The sequence below is a fragment of the Anoplophora glabripennis genome, unplaced genomic scaffold (assembly GCF_000390285.2).
Source record: "Anoplophora glabripennis isolate ALB-LARVAE unplaced genomic scaffold, Agla_2.0 scaffold85, whole genome shotgun sequence".
Lineage (NCBI taxonomy): Eukaryota > Metazoa > Arthropoda > Insecta > Coleoptera > Cerambycidae > Anoplophora > Anoplophora glabripennis.
In genome coordinates, this window is record NW_019416361.1 from 752,217 (window position 1) to 768,374 (window position 16,158).

Sequence of the window (16,158 nt, forward strand, 5' to 3'; positions counted from 1 at the left end):
TATACTTTTTGGTGAAATAAAAAAATTTGTAATCACAGTTCAAAAATATACTCAAAAATGCAAAAAAGTAAAAAATGATTTGCAGCAATGAATTTTTCAGTAATTGTTGATAATTTGTTTAAATTTAAAAAAATCTAAAACTGATTATACCATTCAATTGTACGGAAAATTTAAAAAAAAACTGTCGCATTGTTTGACCCAAAACTTTATTTTTGTACAGTATTGCTATAAACATAAGTCGAATAGTGAATAAATAAAATAAATAATTTTTTTTCCGTAGGATCGATTATGTACTTATTTTTTTTTTAATTTTCATGAATTCATAGGTATACAGTGTGTCCAAGATAAGGATGGGAAGCATTAGGATCTAGGAAACGGTAAGAGATAAGGGGTGGCTCAGATTAGAAAAAAGTTGTTTTTTTTTATACCTACCTAACAATATGCCGCTTAGAAAGTTTTAAAATTCAGGGAAGTTAGAAATTTAGGAAAATTGTTTAATTTTTTTCTGGCTTTATTTGAAAACGAGTTTTAAAATAAATTGCATATTTACATTGCAAGTTTTTTCGCTCTATACAATGGCGTTAAGATTTTTGCAATCCAACGTTCCGTCTTCGAGGGGCCATCACAAAATCTAATGTAATTTTTAATTCTGAATTAATATTGTAAAAAAAGTTTTTAGCTTCTTTTAGCTATCATTTAAAACTTTTCCTGATACGGCTCTGAACGCTTCCAAAATATCTATTGGATGATGGCATAACAGTATTGCTAAAATCTCAAATTATCCAGAGATAATTTATCATTTGTACATTTGTAATTCGACTTAGATGTTTATAGCAATACCTACTGTACACAAATAAAGTTTTGGGTCAAACAATGAGACACAGTTTTTTTGTATTTTTTTCCGTAGAATTGAATGGTGTAATCAGTTTTTGAATTTTTTTTTAAATTTAAACAAATCATCAACAATTACTGAAAAACTCATTGTTGGAATTATGGATAGAACTAAAACACTTTAATAATTAAAAGATATTGTTTATTCACTTATTCAGAGAGCACATCTATTCGGTATCAAATCAGATTAGAAACTAAAAGTCTTTCCCAAGCCCAGTGCTATAATATATCTCCGTATGTTTATAAGCATTTTAATTTATGACCTAGGGGTCGTTGGGCTAGAGAGGTAAACACATTACAAGTAGGCATTAGTATCTAAGGATGGGAATGTTTTTGTTTACGTAACTTGAGTATATTTCAACACAACAATTGTGCGACATTTTTTTTTGCATTTTTCAGTATGTTTTTGAACAGATTTTTTTTATTTCACCATAAAGTATATGTCAAATCGAAAAAAATGACCACTGGCAGAACTCTGTACGGTGATTTTCCTAAGTAGAATTTTTCTTTGAAAAAAAAAGTGTTTCAGACCGGAAAAAATGAATATAATTTCTTGATTTTTTTATCTAAAAAAATTTGTGTTTATTTAAGACACAGAAAGGTATACTTTCAACAAGTTTCTTCAAAATTAAGTTATTTTTCCAGAAATGAGAAATAAAAAAAATCAGAAAAAACCTGTTCTTCGCATTTATCTCGGAAATTTTGAGGTTATCGTAAAAAGTGACCTTTACAAGAATTGTACATTTTTGTATGATCTACAAGTTTTGAATTAGATCAATTCCTGTAAAATGAAATCACCCTCTCTAAATAACTGTATTACAATATGACTATCTCACCTTTTTCCTTATGCTCCGTTCATCGTCGAAACCCACCCACTGGTTGCCGTTCACGAGATAGGGGGACCCCACGCCGTCTTCGTGCCGGTACCATCCCTCGTTGAGCTCCATTTCGCAAATCTCGAAGTAGGACAAGAATCCGGGGTTCTGCGTGTAGAATCCCTCTTTTCCGGGACCTATGATGGGCGATCCAATGCCGGTATCGTTGGAGTACTGGAGGGTGAAGGACCGTCCGAAAAATGGAATGCCCAGGACCAGTTTCGACCGCGGAAGTCCCTTCTTCAGCCAGAATTTTACAGCGTAGTCCTTTGGGAAGAAAACATGAGTTGTAGAGATATGTATACGGTAATTACAAATTTGGAGAGGATCTTATTTTAGTGGTAAGTAGAACAAGACGAGCGTGTGACGCGTTTGACGTGTGATGTGTAACGTGTGATGTGTGACGTGTGGGATCTGTGACATGTGACGTGTGTGACTTGTGATGTGCGACGTGCATGACAAGCGACGTGACACTGTTGATGTACTTTTTGTCAAAACATTCGTCAGACTAATGCATAATAAATGCATGTAATTTTGAATTCAGGAATGCAGATAGAGAATCATAATACTTTTCAGGAAGAACAAGTAGAATCGAATAAATTTCTTGTTGTTATCTTCAAGTTGAATAATTGTACTTTTAATATACTTAATATTCGTAAACGATTTTGAATTTAGTAAAATATCATATTATCAGTCAAAAATCCGGAAAAACATAGTTCCTTACTTACCACACTCAAAAATAAATTGAGCCCGTTATCCTGATGCCTGGCGTGCAAGTTGGAATGGTGATCCGCCACCGGTTCCCGATCCCTGTGGAAGTCATACGCCTGCACGTTCACGAAATCCACGGCGTTCCCCAAGGAAGACGGGTTGAAACCGTCTTCGATCCTAAACCTGGAGGCAGGCGCGGATACCACGAGCAACCACCCGCGTTCCTTGAAGATTTCCGAGAGTTCCTCCAAGAACAGGGTCAGGAACTCCTTGTCGGTGACGTGGCCGCCCAGTTCCTCGGCCCCTGGGTATTGCCAGTGGATGTCCATACCATCGAAGTCGTATTGCTTGATGAAGGAGATGGCGGAGCGGATGAAGTCGCGTCTGTTGCGAGCGCTGGAGATGAGGCTGCTGAAGCGGTGGGAGCCGTCCTCTCTGCCTCCCCCAAGGGATATCAGGACCTTCAGGTTGGGGTTGAGGCGTTTCAAGCCGGTGATGGCGCGGTATCCACCTGAAAATGTTTACAGCTTAGACTATCTACCAGTTAAAGTTCTAAAAGGAATTTACCTTGAACTATATCGAACTCCTCGTCGTTTGACATCATTTCGAAAGTGTGCGGATCTACGGAAGCATAAGCGTAGATAACGTGAGTGCACGCGAAGGGATCCATCTCTTCAGGGCTAAAGTTAAGGGGTTCCTTCCTGTACGTCGCTTTTCCTTCCACGTAGCAGACGATTTTTTTGTTCATGGCACCATAGTTTCTTTCTGAAGTGGGATTATTCGTTTAGTTTTCGAACACATACATTTTTTGTTAATGGAAACCAATGGAATTATAAAGAAAGTGGCAGTTCATGTTCACAAATGATTTTTTTTGGGGTTAGATGATTTTTTGTTGGATTTACGGAGAATTAATTGTAGAATTTCTGGGTTTTAGAAGGATTTAGTAGGCTGTACTGAGATTTAAAGGATGTAGCAGGATTTACTAAGAACTTTCAATAATTTAATCAGCAAGTACCTAGTTTTTCACCTCCTCTCCTAAGTAACGGATTCTCGGCCCCTAGACTCCTCCCTCTTGGCACAGCGGGACTCACCAGCAGCTGCTGGAAACTGTTGTCTATTCTGTACGGGGTAGCGCTCCTATAGTCGCCTATGACATTCCTGAAGAATTGCAGCGGCGAATACAACGTCTGACTCTGGTAGAAGTGTGGCTGTGGACCAGAATACACGAAGTTGTGGGGTGTGTAGAGGTACTGATTTGGCACATATTGAGGAGGTACGTGCTGGTATTGAGGTAGGGAGCTGTAAGGATTAAAACTGGTCTCGATTTTGGGGGTATCCTGATGTGGAGTTTTTTCGCTGGTGGAAGAGAAATCTAGTTTGCCAGATGGTTGTACCTTCTGGTACGGGAGGAAGTTGTAGTTTGCTTCGCCTAGGTCTTCTACCGAGTCGAAGGGTTCATCTGGCGGAGGTCTTTTTTCCACGGCGTCTCTTAGTGGGAGGCGCTTCGACGTCTGTAGCCTGATAACAAAAAAAATATGCATTGATTTAGTTTTAGATGCGGTAATCCAAGAAAGTCTTCCATATGGTATGTACTTTGTGTTGGACAAAAAATATCAGTATTACGTACTTGCTTTCTTAAACATTTAAAATGAAACCTCTTAATGGAAGACCAGTACTAAGAAGTAAGACTACATATTTTATTCTTCATTCTACCCTCGCAACAATAGTAAGAAATGTCGCAATTAAAATTTAGCTATTCCCTACTCACACATTTGGAATGCTTTCCACAGCAGCCCTCAGTGGTAGACTTCTGGATCCGTATTCCTCTAGGACGGTATAGTACGAACTCCTATCGGTATAACGATCAAAAATGGGTGGGTGTTCCACCGAATCCCTCCTAAAAGTAGGCGCTTCTAAAGGAGGAACATGCTGGCTTCGTTTTACTCTAACTACTTTTTCATCGGTTAACGATACGTAGAAGGTAAGTACTGCACATATCTGTAAATGAGAATAAACAATATTTAAACTAAATAAAATAATAAAACAAGAAAGATAATAAAATAATGGGACATGCGGAATTTTTAGACGCACATCTCAGTTGCTGCAGCAAATATTAAAAAACTGTTGACACTCTCCCCAGTTTGATTTTCAAAGTAAATTCAACTGTCACAACAGATATTTGATGACATCGTTTGTTTTCGAGTTGATTTGATATGCGTTCGAAGTGATTTAACCATAGATTTAATAGTATATTATTAGATCTATGGATTTAACAATATTAGTATTTATTAACCCCATTTGCAAGGAGGTTACCTGAACAGTTTCAAGTAAAATGTGAAAACGAAAAGGTAATATTTAGTACTAGCTGTTTACTTGTTATTGTTGGTGTAATTCAATGCTAGTTGGAGCATGTAGTCAACGGGGTAGTTGTGTTCCGCGTATCATCGGTTAAGAATCTTGTCTATGAGGATAAATATCATTTGCATTTGTTATCGGATATCAAAGAAAATTTTTTGACTAGTTTGTTAAAAAAAAATAAGTTTGAATGAGGTTATTGTAAAAGTTTATAATAAAGCGAAAATAGCAAGTATTAAACATTCATTTTCATCAGAGTTAAAAGAAATAGTTAAATTGGAATAAAATTGCCTAATTCGGAATATACAGGGTGTTTCATAACTGGATGTCAATATTGAAGGGTGTTAATCTGTGCGTGATTTTAAGACAAAAAGTTCATAGAAACATAGGTCCGTTTTCGCTTTATTTTTGATATACAGGGTGATGAATATCTGTTTGTAAAATTGTTTTTTTTTTTTAATAACTCCGAAACTAAATTAGATAGTTTTATAAAACTTAGTATGTGTAAACTAGGTGCAGAGACACGTCTTTTGCATAATAAACGAATTTTCATTTTTAACCAGTGGCGTCCCAATTAACTTCAACCTCATTATTTTGAATGAAAAAAATGATACGCCACTGCATTTTTGAAAAACAAAAATTATTGTATAAATGGTGCTTTATTTTGTAATAAAAAAGATCTCTTGAGTTTTTTTCTTATCTTGCACTGTTTTTTAGTAAAAAAATAAAGAACAACATACTAACCCACATTGAGCCAAACAGAAAGCATGATATAAAGATTACCTAGTAGGCTGTGGTTGTTGATTACTGTTGTGATTTATTAATTTTGACAGTTCAGTTCATTCAACTCAATTTTGATACTTAAAATACCTGTACAGTGTTATTTGATAATGGTTGAGTTTACTAATCAAGAGTTGGCAGACATTCATTACATGTATGGCTTGGCTGATGGCAGAGCGCCAGAGGCTAAACGATTATATCAAGAGCGTTTCCCGAATAGAGTCACACCAGATAGACGAACATTCTCAAACATACATANATTTTAAAAAAATTAAAAAATTATAAATATTTGATACTCAGTGCGGTAGTAAATTTTGCCTCGAGAAATTTTTTAAGTGTCTCGTGATTTACATATTTCTATTCTTTTGTTCATCAAATTCAATAAACAAATTATTAGTTCGTTGATATTTATTTTTAGAGGTCGCTCGAAAACATTTTAGGTACACTAATTTTGAAGTTAAAATAATTATGAGTGACCTTTAGAAATTAAAATATCGATTTGAAATTTTCAGAAGCGAGATTTTTTTCAACCTAGCAAATGATAAAATAGCGAGAAAAAAAACAATTTTTGACGATTTTGGAAATTTTAAAAAATCTTGAGCGACCTCTAAAAATTTTTTTTTTCAGTTGATTTTTTGAGGGGGCTCTTAAAACATCATAAACTAACATATTTTCACAAGAGACACGAAAATAAATATATTCGTTTTTTTGGGCCACCCTAATCCATATAGTCGAATAAAATACTTTGGATGCTGCTATTTTTTATAAAAAAATTGTTATTATTACATTTCTGAAAATCTCTTAATTTATTAAAAAATAAACAAATCTCAATGAAACTAAAATTTATATTAGAATAAAAACTAAATAATTTGGAAAAAATGTTAAATAGTTCTTATACCTCTTGTAAGTTTTATTCTAATGTAAGTTATGTTTTAAGATTTCATTATTTTTGTTTATATTTTAGAAATTATGAAAGGTTTTGAATATAACATTACGAAATATCGATATATCTTTGAAGAAAAACGACACTGATTATGAGTCTCTCGATCTGAAACGTTACTAAACACAGACACATGTTTTTTATTGCATTCTAAAGTAAATAATGAATACAATGGCGTGAAAATAGTAACTCGTCTTTATTTATAAAAAATAAACTGATTATAGTTGATGAAAGACAAAAAGTATTCGAATAGAGGAGCAAAAATGTTATTCAAAAAATGTTTATATTTTTACTTCTATAGGAAATGAACTGAGAGTTTTTTTTTAAATCTCCAATTTCCATCATAGCCAACTCAATGAAAAATTCAAAATGTATTTGTATTTTTTTACTTTATTGAAGTAACCCATAAGTTATGTATCATTGGGATATAGAAAAAATTCCATTTTTCTAGATCATAGCCAATGCACCAATATCATCAACACCATTTCAAAAATGTAAGTTTACTTGCTCTATATCATAGAGACAGGTTTCATACCGTGACATTTACTAAAAATTAACAACGCTAGTCGAAATCAGCCCCAAAATTTAATTTAGTGCACTTTTTACTTTCATTCTAACTCATTTAGGTACAAAGGAAATATTACATTGAGATACCTTGAAATCCCATTTTGTCCAAAAACGTGTTAGTAATGTAATATAAAATTGGCATTCCACTTGCGCTTGTTTTGATGGTATTCCAATAACAAAAAGTAAAACAAATTTTTTAGTTTTTTAAAATTCAACAGGTATTTTGTCAAGGTTATTTGCCACGTTCCTTTCCATCAACATTTGACCTTGAACAAGCCCTTCCCTGATGGTGATGTACTGATGAGTATAGATAGAAAGTATGAATACGGTTTTGGCACCATACCCATTTGGGTGTCGTTACCTTGACAAAGACGAGGAAAATGCACTGATCATGGACACTGTCTAATTATAAAGTCGCTGTTGACCTAATTGATTCGCTATCGCTATAGCCATCACAAATTCATCAGGTGAATACATAAGGATATAAAATTGGTCGCAGGAAACCGAAACGAAAATATTTGGCACCCAATAGAAAGAAACATCTGGTAGAAGATTATTTCTTATTGTTTTCGTTAATTCCTTTTAATGCTATATCTATTTCTGATTATTTTATAGTTGCTTTAAAGATGCTAACCGCAATATGGTATTCGAATTAACACCGATTGTTCTCATGGACAATAAAGAAAAATGACATGCATGTTCTTAGAAGAATCTTTGGAAATCGACATTTTAACGTATAAAAAATTATAAGTATTCTTGAATACAATTGTATAATTGTAACAATAGCCAAGTATAATATGATGAAGCTGTGTCGAATGCAAATAGATAGATTATGCAAAATTTCGTTAAGCATATAAATAATTCATATTTATATGACTCAGATACTTATAATATATTTATTTGTGCGTTGGTGATTTTAAACAAGTAAGTAGCTGCTGATTTATATAAATACATTTAAAATGGAAATGTCTTCATAAAATAAAGGTTTAACGACTTTGTTAGCAAGCTTGGAACTGTTACAAGATGATAGAACTTCATATAATCGGAATTCATACATTTGTGAAAATGCCAAAACAAGTTTCTGTTTTGCGCAAATTGAAGGATGCTCACGTATTTATTTAAATTCATGGTGGATGGAAATCTTCCACGGTAGCTGAAGGGTATATTGAGCAGTCCATAACAATTAAATCGGTTGTTAGCAAAAAAAATTTCTCTACTTCAAGTATATCAAGTGCTGGAAGCGATTTTTTAAATAATTCAACCACTTAGTGGAGTTTAGATAGCTTCAAATTACGCATTATTTCGAAATAATTATGGGAAGCATGGATTTTCCTAGGACCTTTTGAAATTACTTGGGGATAAGTATTAGAAAAAAGTCATAAACTTATTTTTGTACGCTAATTGGTTTTTAATTGTTTAAACATTAATAAATAGTTTTTTTAAGAACATTTAAAATAATTCAATGAATTTTAAGTCGAATTCTTTCAAATTGACAATATAGGGGTTTTGGATGTCGCTGAACAAGAATATGAAGTCGGAAAATGAAAATTCAAGAGGTTTCATTGAAAATATGTTTAATTTTTTGAAAAACAAATGTATTACAAAATAATTAATTTTTAAATCTCATCGAGTTTTTGCTCTTCTTTGTTAATTTGTTAAATAAATAATTTAGCGTACACTCTACAGTTGGTAACTTTGTAATATGTTGTTTCTGACAACTTTACAAAGCGAAAAATAAAAAGTTCTCTTTTCCAGTAATTTGGCGAAGTCAAAATCTATCTTGACTCCACTAACTTTGGAGAATTCACTAGTGAAAACACTTCAACCTACATAGACGAAGTAAATGTTTCAGAACAAACAGGACAAGGGATATCCCTTACAGGCTATTCCAATTTCACTATAAATGATTACAATGAATAAAATTACTTTCGTTAAAGAGTAAATTTTAATTTTTAATTCAGCGGTAGTAAAAATGATCCTAATGTCTAAGCTGTAAATGTGACACTTTAGTCACTAAAACTACGCCCGAAAAAGGTTGTTAAATGAATATTAGTGTAATCAAAATACATACAAGGTGCTGTAGGTAGGTACATTCTATTTATTCAATACTAGTTTTGAAAATTAGTAAATAAACATTAAAAACTAATTTGCCAAAGATACGATATTCTTTATTTACGAGTATAATTAACATGCACTTAAATCCACCTCATTAGATACAAGATGTTCTGTCACAACAGCGTAGCTGTCTGCGTTATGTTAATAATAAATAGCGTGCCTTTCTTCAAGATCAAGTTCAAGATACCCGAGGAGAAACATTAAAATTCATTTAAAAACCTGTAGCAGCTTCTTATCGTCTGACATTAAATATGTGGACTGCTCAAATAAAATTATCATAAAGATACACTACTTGCAATATGATGATTACAGAGAAAAATACGAAGTGTCTACTGCTACTGATGATAGACTGGATTTAGGTGATTACTGATTACTTTAGCTGTCGTTTACAATTTATTTATCTTGTGCATTTCGAGATATTCCAGTAAAACCAAACAAAGGTATTTTTTCTACCTTATTTACTTATTTATTTCTTTTGTTTTTGTCATATTAGTTATGTGAACGATTCGTGATATGATAGAAATTTTTATTGAGAACAAGAAACTGCTTTAACAATGAGTCAAATCATGCTAAGTGGACCCTCATTTTCCACTTGATCACGGAATTTGATTTCATATATTTTAATCAGAAGTAATCATTACCAACAATGATACCCTAAAACCGTTTTTCAAAATTTTCATTTTAACAATTTTTTTAGGGACTAAATTAAAAAATTAATTGTGTGAAAACCATTTTAGTGAAATTTTCAACATTTCTTGTGTAATATTTATATTTAGTAAAAAATAAAAAGTTAACTTATTTATTATCATTTTTTTAATTAACTTTTAAATAAACAAATGAATTTTAATTTTAATGACTTCTTAGTCAGATAATACTTTTTTTTTAGTTACATTCTTCGTACATTTAAGTTTAATATTACGGATTTTTTGAGGTAACAGTTATAAAACGCCTTAATAGTATTGGGTGTCTCAAATTAGATAGTACGGGCCTATTGTGAGAAAAAAAAAAAATAATAAAATTTGGTACACGTGGTGTTAAATGGGATGAGGTAAGCTCCATTTTCAATCTTTCGAGTTTGAGACAGTTCATTGTTTCACCTTGAGGCAATAATTCAAAATGCGCAATTCCATTAAAGTCGAAAAAAAAAACAACTTCACTTTAATATTCTTGGGGCATAGAGATCATTTGCCAATCCATTGTGATGATTGAACTTTTGTCTTGGCGTCGTATCCGTAAACACAGCTTTCATTTCCCATTATGATCCTTTGAATGAATTTTCATCGTCATTGAAGGAGTTGTCCACAAACTTTCTTTTATAGAACGAGGAATAAATTTTGCTCAATTTTTCAGTCAAAATTTCATAGCATGACCTGATATGCTGAGACACCTCCTTTGCAATTTCACTGACAGTCAATGTACGATTTGCACGCAGCAGATCGTTGACATTTTGAACGTGAGAGTCATCAGTAGAAGTCGACGGATTTTCTGGTCGAGGATGATATTCAATTGACTGTCGACCATTTTTAAGTCATGAAAACCATTCGTACCATTGCATACGAGCCAGAACATCATCTCCGTAAGCTTGTTTCAAAAGTTGAAACGTTTCCGTGAAAGTTTTCCCCAGTTCCACGCAAAATTTTACGTTGCAGAAAATCGCACATTTCAAAAATTGTCGCTAGCACTTAAATATGTTGAACTCAAATAACAACATCACGGAAACTAAATGAGATATCAACAATCCAAGAACATGTGGTACAGAGAAGGTTATGTGTAACGCAATGCTGCCAACTGCTTATAACTAAATTTCTCCATTAGCGTGTAATTAAAAAAGTTCGGCTATTTTCTGAACAGACCTGGTACAGATAAACAAATGTTAACTGTCAAAATTAATTAAAAACGAAATGTCATTCTTTGTAATGAAAATGGAAGGAGATTGATTTTTAAAACAACTTACTGAAGTGCGTGATATGTGTATTTTTTATTTGTCTGCTTTTTGGTACATTTTTGATTAGGAAAAAAGTTTCATAAAAATGTATTCAATTATTTTTTTTTCATGGTTACCAAAATATCAGATAGAGGAAAAACAAGTTACATTTTTTCTTACACACTTAAATCTAGTAATTAAAAGAAGAAAAATCTCAGTAGGCCAAACAAAGTGTAGAATAATGACGCGGTGTTAAATTGCTTTTATCCACGACTATTGTATAATGTACCCATTATACGTCTGTTTGCGACCTTAATAATACCCATTAATCACGGCAGTGATTAATGAGTCATTAATCACTACTGTCAGATGCTTCCTTAATTTAGCTATAATATTATATTGTTCTGCTACAAACAATCCGTTTTTAAAATTTTATCGTGTAAACCACTAAATATTTTCAATTCAGTGCTGTACATATAAAAAAAAAATTAAAAAAGTGAATTTTCCTAGACCGGATTCGAACCCGGGACCCGCGGTTGGAAGGGAAAGAGCATCTACACTGAGCCATCAGCGACTTCATATGTGCGAGTCGTATATCTGTTTCTTAACATACCATGTTTTTCGAAACATTTCAAAAAAAACTTCAACAAAAATATTTAGTAGTCGTGGATAAAGTATAGTATTCTACTCCCGTATAATGGGTATTATTCACTCGGTGATTTAGGCCACTCGCCTGTAAACTTCACCTCGTGAATAATACCCATCATTATACGCTCGTTGAATAATATACTATTAAAAAATATCTAGTAGAATTTTTTAGAAATGCATCATCTAAAACAATATATTAGTAGGCTTAGGTATTTTCAATTATGAGGAAGATATTCATATTTGCACGAATTTATGGAATGTTTTGAAAAGAACAACATAATGAAAACTATGCAACTAAATATTACAAATAAACTGAAATGGTGTTGCTAGATTTCGAATTACAAGAAATTGCATATACAGGGTGTCTCATAATTAGCTGCCAACCCTGAACAGGCCGTTTCTATGATCAAAACTAAGTAAAAAAGTTCATATGAACATGGGTCCGGAAATGCTTCCTAAGGGCACAGGGACCCATTGAAGAGGGAGGAATGGAAATCATTTTTTTGCAATATCTCTCAATCGCGTTGTGATAAATGAATGAAATTTGGTATACACAGCTAAATTTTGATGAGCAATTTGATGGACTAATCCATTTATTTCCACAAGGTCCATTGGGGTGGGTACGGGGGGGCCCTTGGTACTTTGCGTGTGTAACTTTTTCATCTTTGACTTTTTAACAAATTGGACAGCAAATTCCGTTTTCCCGAACTGTTTTACGTTAAAAAGGTACTCTTGTTTCAAATCGTTATCTTTAACGGTTTCTGAGAAAATCGCTCTTGAATTAATCCCACTTTGGTCAATTTCATAGTAATTTAAACAAAAAAAATTTTTTTGTTTAAATTTAATCTAATTTTAATAAAAAAATAATAATAAAAAATTAAATTAAATAAAAATTAATCCTTTAAATGGAAAAGAGAGGAAAGGAAAATTATTATTATTTTTTTTTGTTTAAATTACTATGAAATTGACCAAAGTGGGATTAATTCAAGAGCGATTTTCTCAGAAACCGTTAAAGATAACGATTTGAAACAAGAGTACCTTTTTAACGTAAAACAGTTCGGGAAAACGGAATTTGCTGTCCAATTTGTTAAAAAGTCAAAGATGAAAAAGTTACACACGCAAAGTACCAAGGGCCCCCCCGTACCCACCCCAATGGACCTTGTGGAAATAAATGGATTAGTCCATCAAATTGCTCATCAAAATTTAGCTGTGTATACCAAATTTCATTCATTTATCACAACGCGATTGAGAGATATTGCAAAAAAATGATTTCCATTCCTCCCTCTTCAATGGGTCCCTGTGCCCTTAGGAAGCATTTCCGGACCCATGTTCATATGAACTTTTTTACTTAGTTTTGATCATAGAATCGGCCTGTTCAGGGTTGGCAGCTAATTATGAGACACCCTGTATAATTTTTCAAAAAATTACACATTTTTAGGATTATTTTATAATAATAATTCATGTTTTGATGCTGTTATCTGAGGAAGTGATAAAACCCGAAACAATTTTTGGATGAAAATTAGTTTTATAAACTATAGTGTTTATTTTGACCAGTATCCCAGAAAATAAATAATTTTCAAGAATTAATTATATGGTTAGAAAATTATACAGGGTGTAACTAAATAAGTGTAAAACATTTAAGGGGTGATTCCTCATCGAAAAAAAGATAGGATCTTTCATATAAAGAAACTCATTGGAGCATCCCTTGTTAAGATACAGCCCCTTAAAGGGGGTACATAAAATTTGTTTAACAATTTTTTTCACAAGCACTAAACAAGTTACAATATTGAAATTAACCTGACATTTTCTACTACCAAAAAGACACTTAGCCAGTAATTTATTTGGTTTACCCCATGGTTGTAAGGGGTGGAAAACGCAACCCCTAAAATTTATTTCCAACGTAATTTTTTGTCTTATTATTTTTTTACCATTTAAAAATTTATTTCCGATAGCCTGTTTCATTCTAAAAAAAAATGTCTCTTGAATTTTTTGCCCAAATTAAACCAGTTCGCAGCAAAAAATTATTTTACGAACAAGATACATATCGCCATAAAACGAAAATACGAAACTAATTTATCTAGTAGGCCGCCATTAGCGATACTGACAATTAAATTGGAATCAAGCTGTCAGTTTGTAAATTTTTGAAATTGAAGTAATACTAATTGTGTATTGTTCTGTTCTTAATTTGTTACTTTAATAATTCACTTGTTATTAAAATGGCATACACAAATGAGGAAATGGCTGATATGCATTACGTTTACGGTCTGTCGCAGGGGAATGGGTTAGAAGCTTCTACAAGATATGCTGAAATGTATCCTCAACGGCAGCATCCTTCACATAGAATATTTGTCTGACTTCATCAACGATTACGTGAATATGGTTCATTCAACAAAAGAACGCAGGATTGTGGTCGCCATCGAGAAGTAAGAACACCACAGCTTGAGGCAGCAGTACTTAATTTGATAGAAGAACAACCTACTACCAGTACTAGAAAGATTGCTTTCCAGCTAAATGTTGATCATATGACGGTATTTCGAATTTTAAAGGAACATCTCTTATACCCTTACCATCTGCAACGAGTACAGGCACTGTTACCGCGAGACTTTCCGAACCGTCTTGAATTTTGCAATTGGATGCTGGAAATGATTAGAAGAAATCGTGACTTTCTGAAGACGATCGAATTCACAGACGAATGTAGTTTTTCTCGGGACAAGATTATTAATTTTCATAATTACCACATATGGGCTGATGAAAACCCTCACGCTATTGTCGAAACTAACCATCAAGAACAGTTTTCTCTTAACGTGTGGGTCGGAGTTATTGGGGATTATTTAATTGGGCCTCATTTTCTACCTCCTCGATTAAATGGTGAGGCATACGTTCAATTTTTAAGAGAAGTGCATCCCGTACTGCTGGAGGAAGTTCCTTTGGGCGTCAGAAGGGATATGGTTTTTATGCATGATGGGGCTCCCGCCCATTTTAGTCAAGTAGCACGTCAGCATTTAACTGAAACATATGCAAATCAGTGGATAGGTCGAGGAGGACCACAGAATTGGCCCGCTCGATCCCCGGATCTCAATCCTCTGGATTTGTCTACTTGGGGCCATTTGCAGCATTTGGTTTATCGTACTCCTGTTCGCGATGTAGAGGACTTAAGAAACCGCATTATCGATGCGTGCAGGGTAATTAGAGAGACTCCAGGAATATTTGAGCGAATACGTGGCTCAATGCGCCGACGTCTAGACGCATGCGTAATGTCTGAAGGTAGACATATTGAACATTTACTATGATTTCTACATGTTGTATGTTTTGTTATTATTAAATTAGTTTTGATTATTCCCCTTTAATCATTTAATGCAGGTAGTAACTACAAAATAACAGTAAATCCAGTCCGCATTTATGACGATGTATCTCTGTAGTTGTTCGTAAAATAATTTTTTACTGCGAACTGGTTTAATTTGGGCAAAAAATTCAAGAGACATTTTTTTTTAGAATGAAACAGGCTATCGGAAATAATTTTTTAAATGGTAAAAAAATAATAAGACAAAAAATTACGTTGGAAATAAATTTTAGGGGTTGCGTTTTCCACCCCTTACTACCATGGGGTAAACCAAATAAATTACTGGCTAAGTGTCTTTTTGGTAGTAGAAAATGTCAGGTTAATTTCAATATTGTAACTTGTTTAGTGCTTGTGAAAAAAATTGTTAAACAAATTTTATGTACCCCCTTTAAGGGGCTGTATCTTAACAAGGGATGCTCCAATGAAGTTTCTTTATATGAAAGATCCTATCTTTTTTTCGATGAGGAATCACCCCCTTAAATGTTTTACACTTATTTAGTTACACAATGTATATACATATTTAAGAAGGATTACTATTAAAAAAAATATTTGAATTTTGAAATTTATGTTTTTTGTACACAAAACCCAACTTGGCATTTAAAAAAATTAAAAATGTACTTACGGTTAATCGCAGTTCCATAACTGGAATGTTCAGAAACTAGATTATGCACTCATGAGACTAAAAGTATAAATCACAACTACCAGTCTTAGATTCTCCCCCTGAAACAAACAAAATTCACGATTAATCGGCTTGCTGCTGCACCAAATAACGAGCGTTTGACGATTATCCTTTAAACAAAATACGTGCGTGCCACTGACCAATATAAAGAGTGACAATGGGTCGAATTTAAATTCTCGGCGTGTTTTTATTACACATTGCCAGACATACTCGAAATATAACCGACAGTGACAAAGTCATTGTTGATGATTACTTTAAGATTACCAGTTTAGGAGGAATCGGCGTAGTTCCAAAAACTATTCTGACTAAATTTTTTTGTATAATTTTCTTCAT

At 33.2% G+C, this 16,158-nt stretch overlaps 1 protein-coding gene across 1 annotated transcript in view; it reads right to left on the reverse strand.

Moving 5' to 3' along the window:
* Positions 1-15,936, reverse strand: part of LOC108917148 (probable chitinase 10) — a 43,560-nt gene extending 27,624 nt beyond the window's left edge. The window contains exons 1-6 of the mRNA XM_018723620.2: positions 15,769-15,936; positions 4,246-4,475; positions 3,493-3,995; positions 3,045-3,242; positions 2,495-2,988; positions 1,728-2,033 (exon numbers count right to left, since the gene is read on the reverse strand). Of these exons, the coding sequence (XP_018579136.1) occupies positions 1,728-2,033; positions 2,495-2,988; positions 3,045-3,242; positions 3,493-3,995; positions 4,246-4,475; positions 15,769-15,786 (1,749 nt within the window). The 5' untranslated portion in view covers positions 15,787-15,936. The remainder of the gene's footprint in view (positions 1-1,727; positions 2,034-2,494; positions 2,989-3,044; positions 3,243-3,492; positions 3,996-4,245; positions 4,476-15,768) is intronic.
* Between the last annotated feature and the right edge of the window lie 222 nt (positions 15,937-16,158).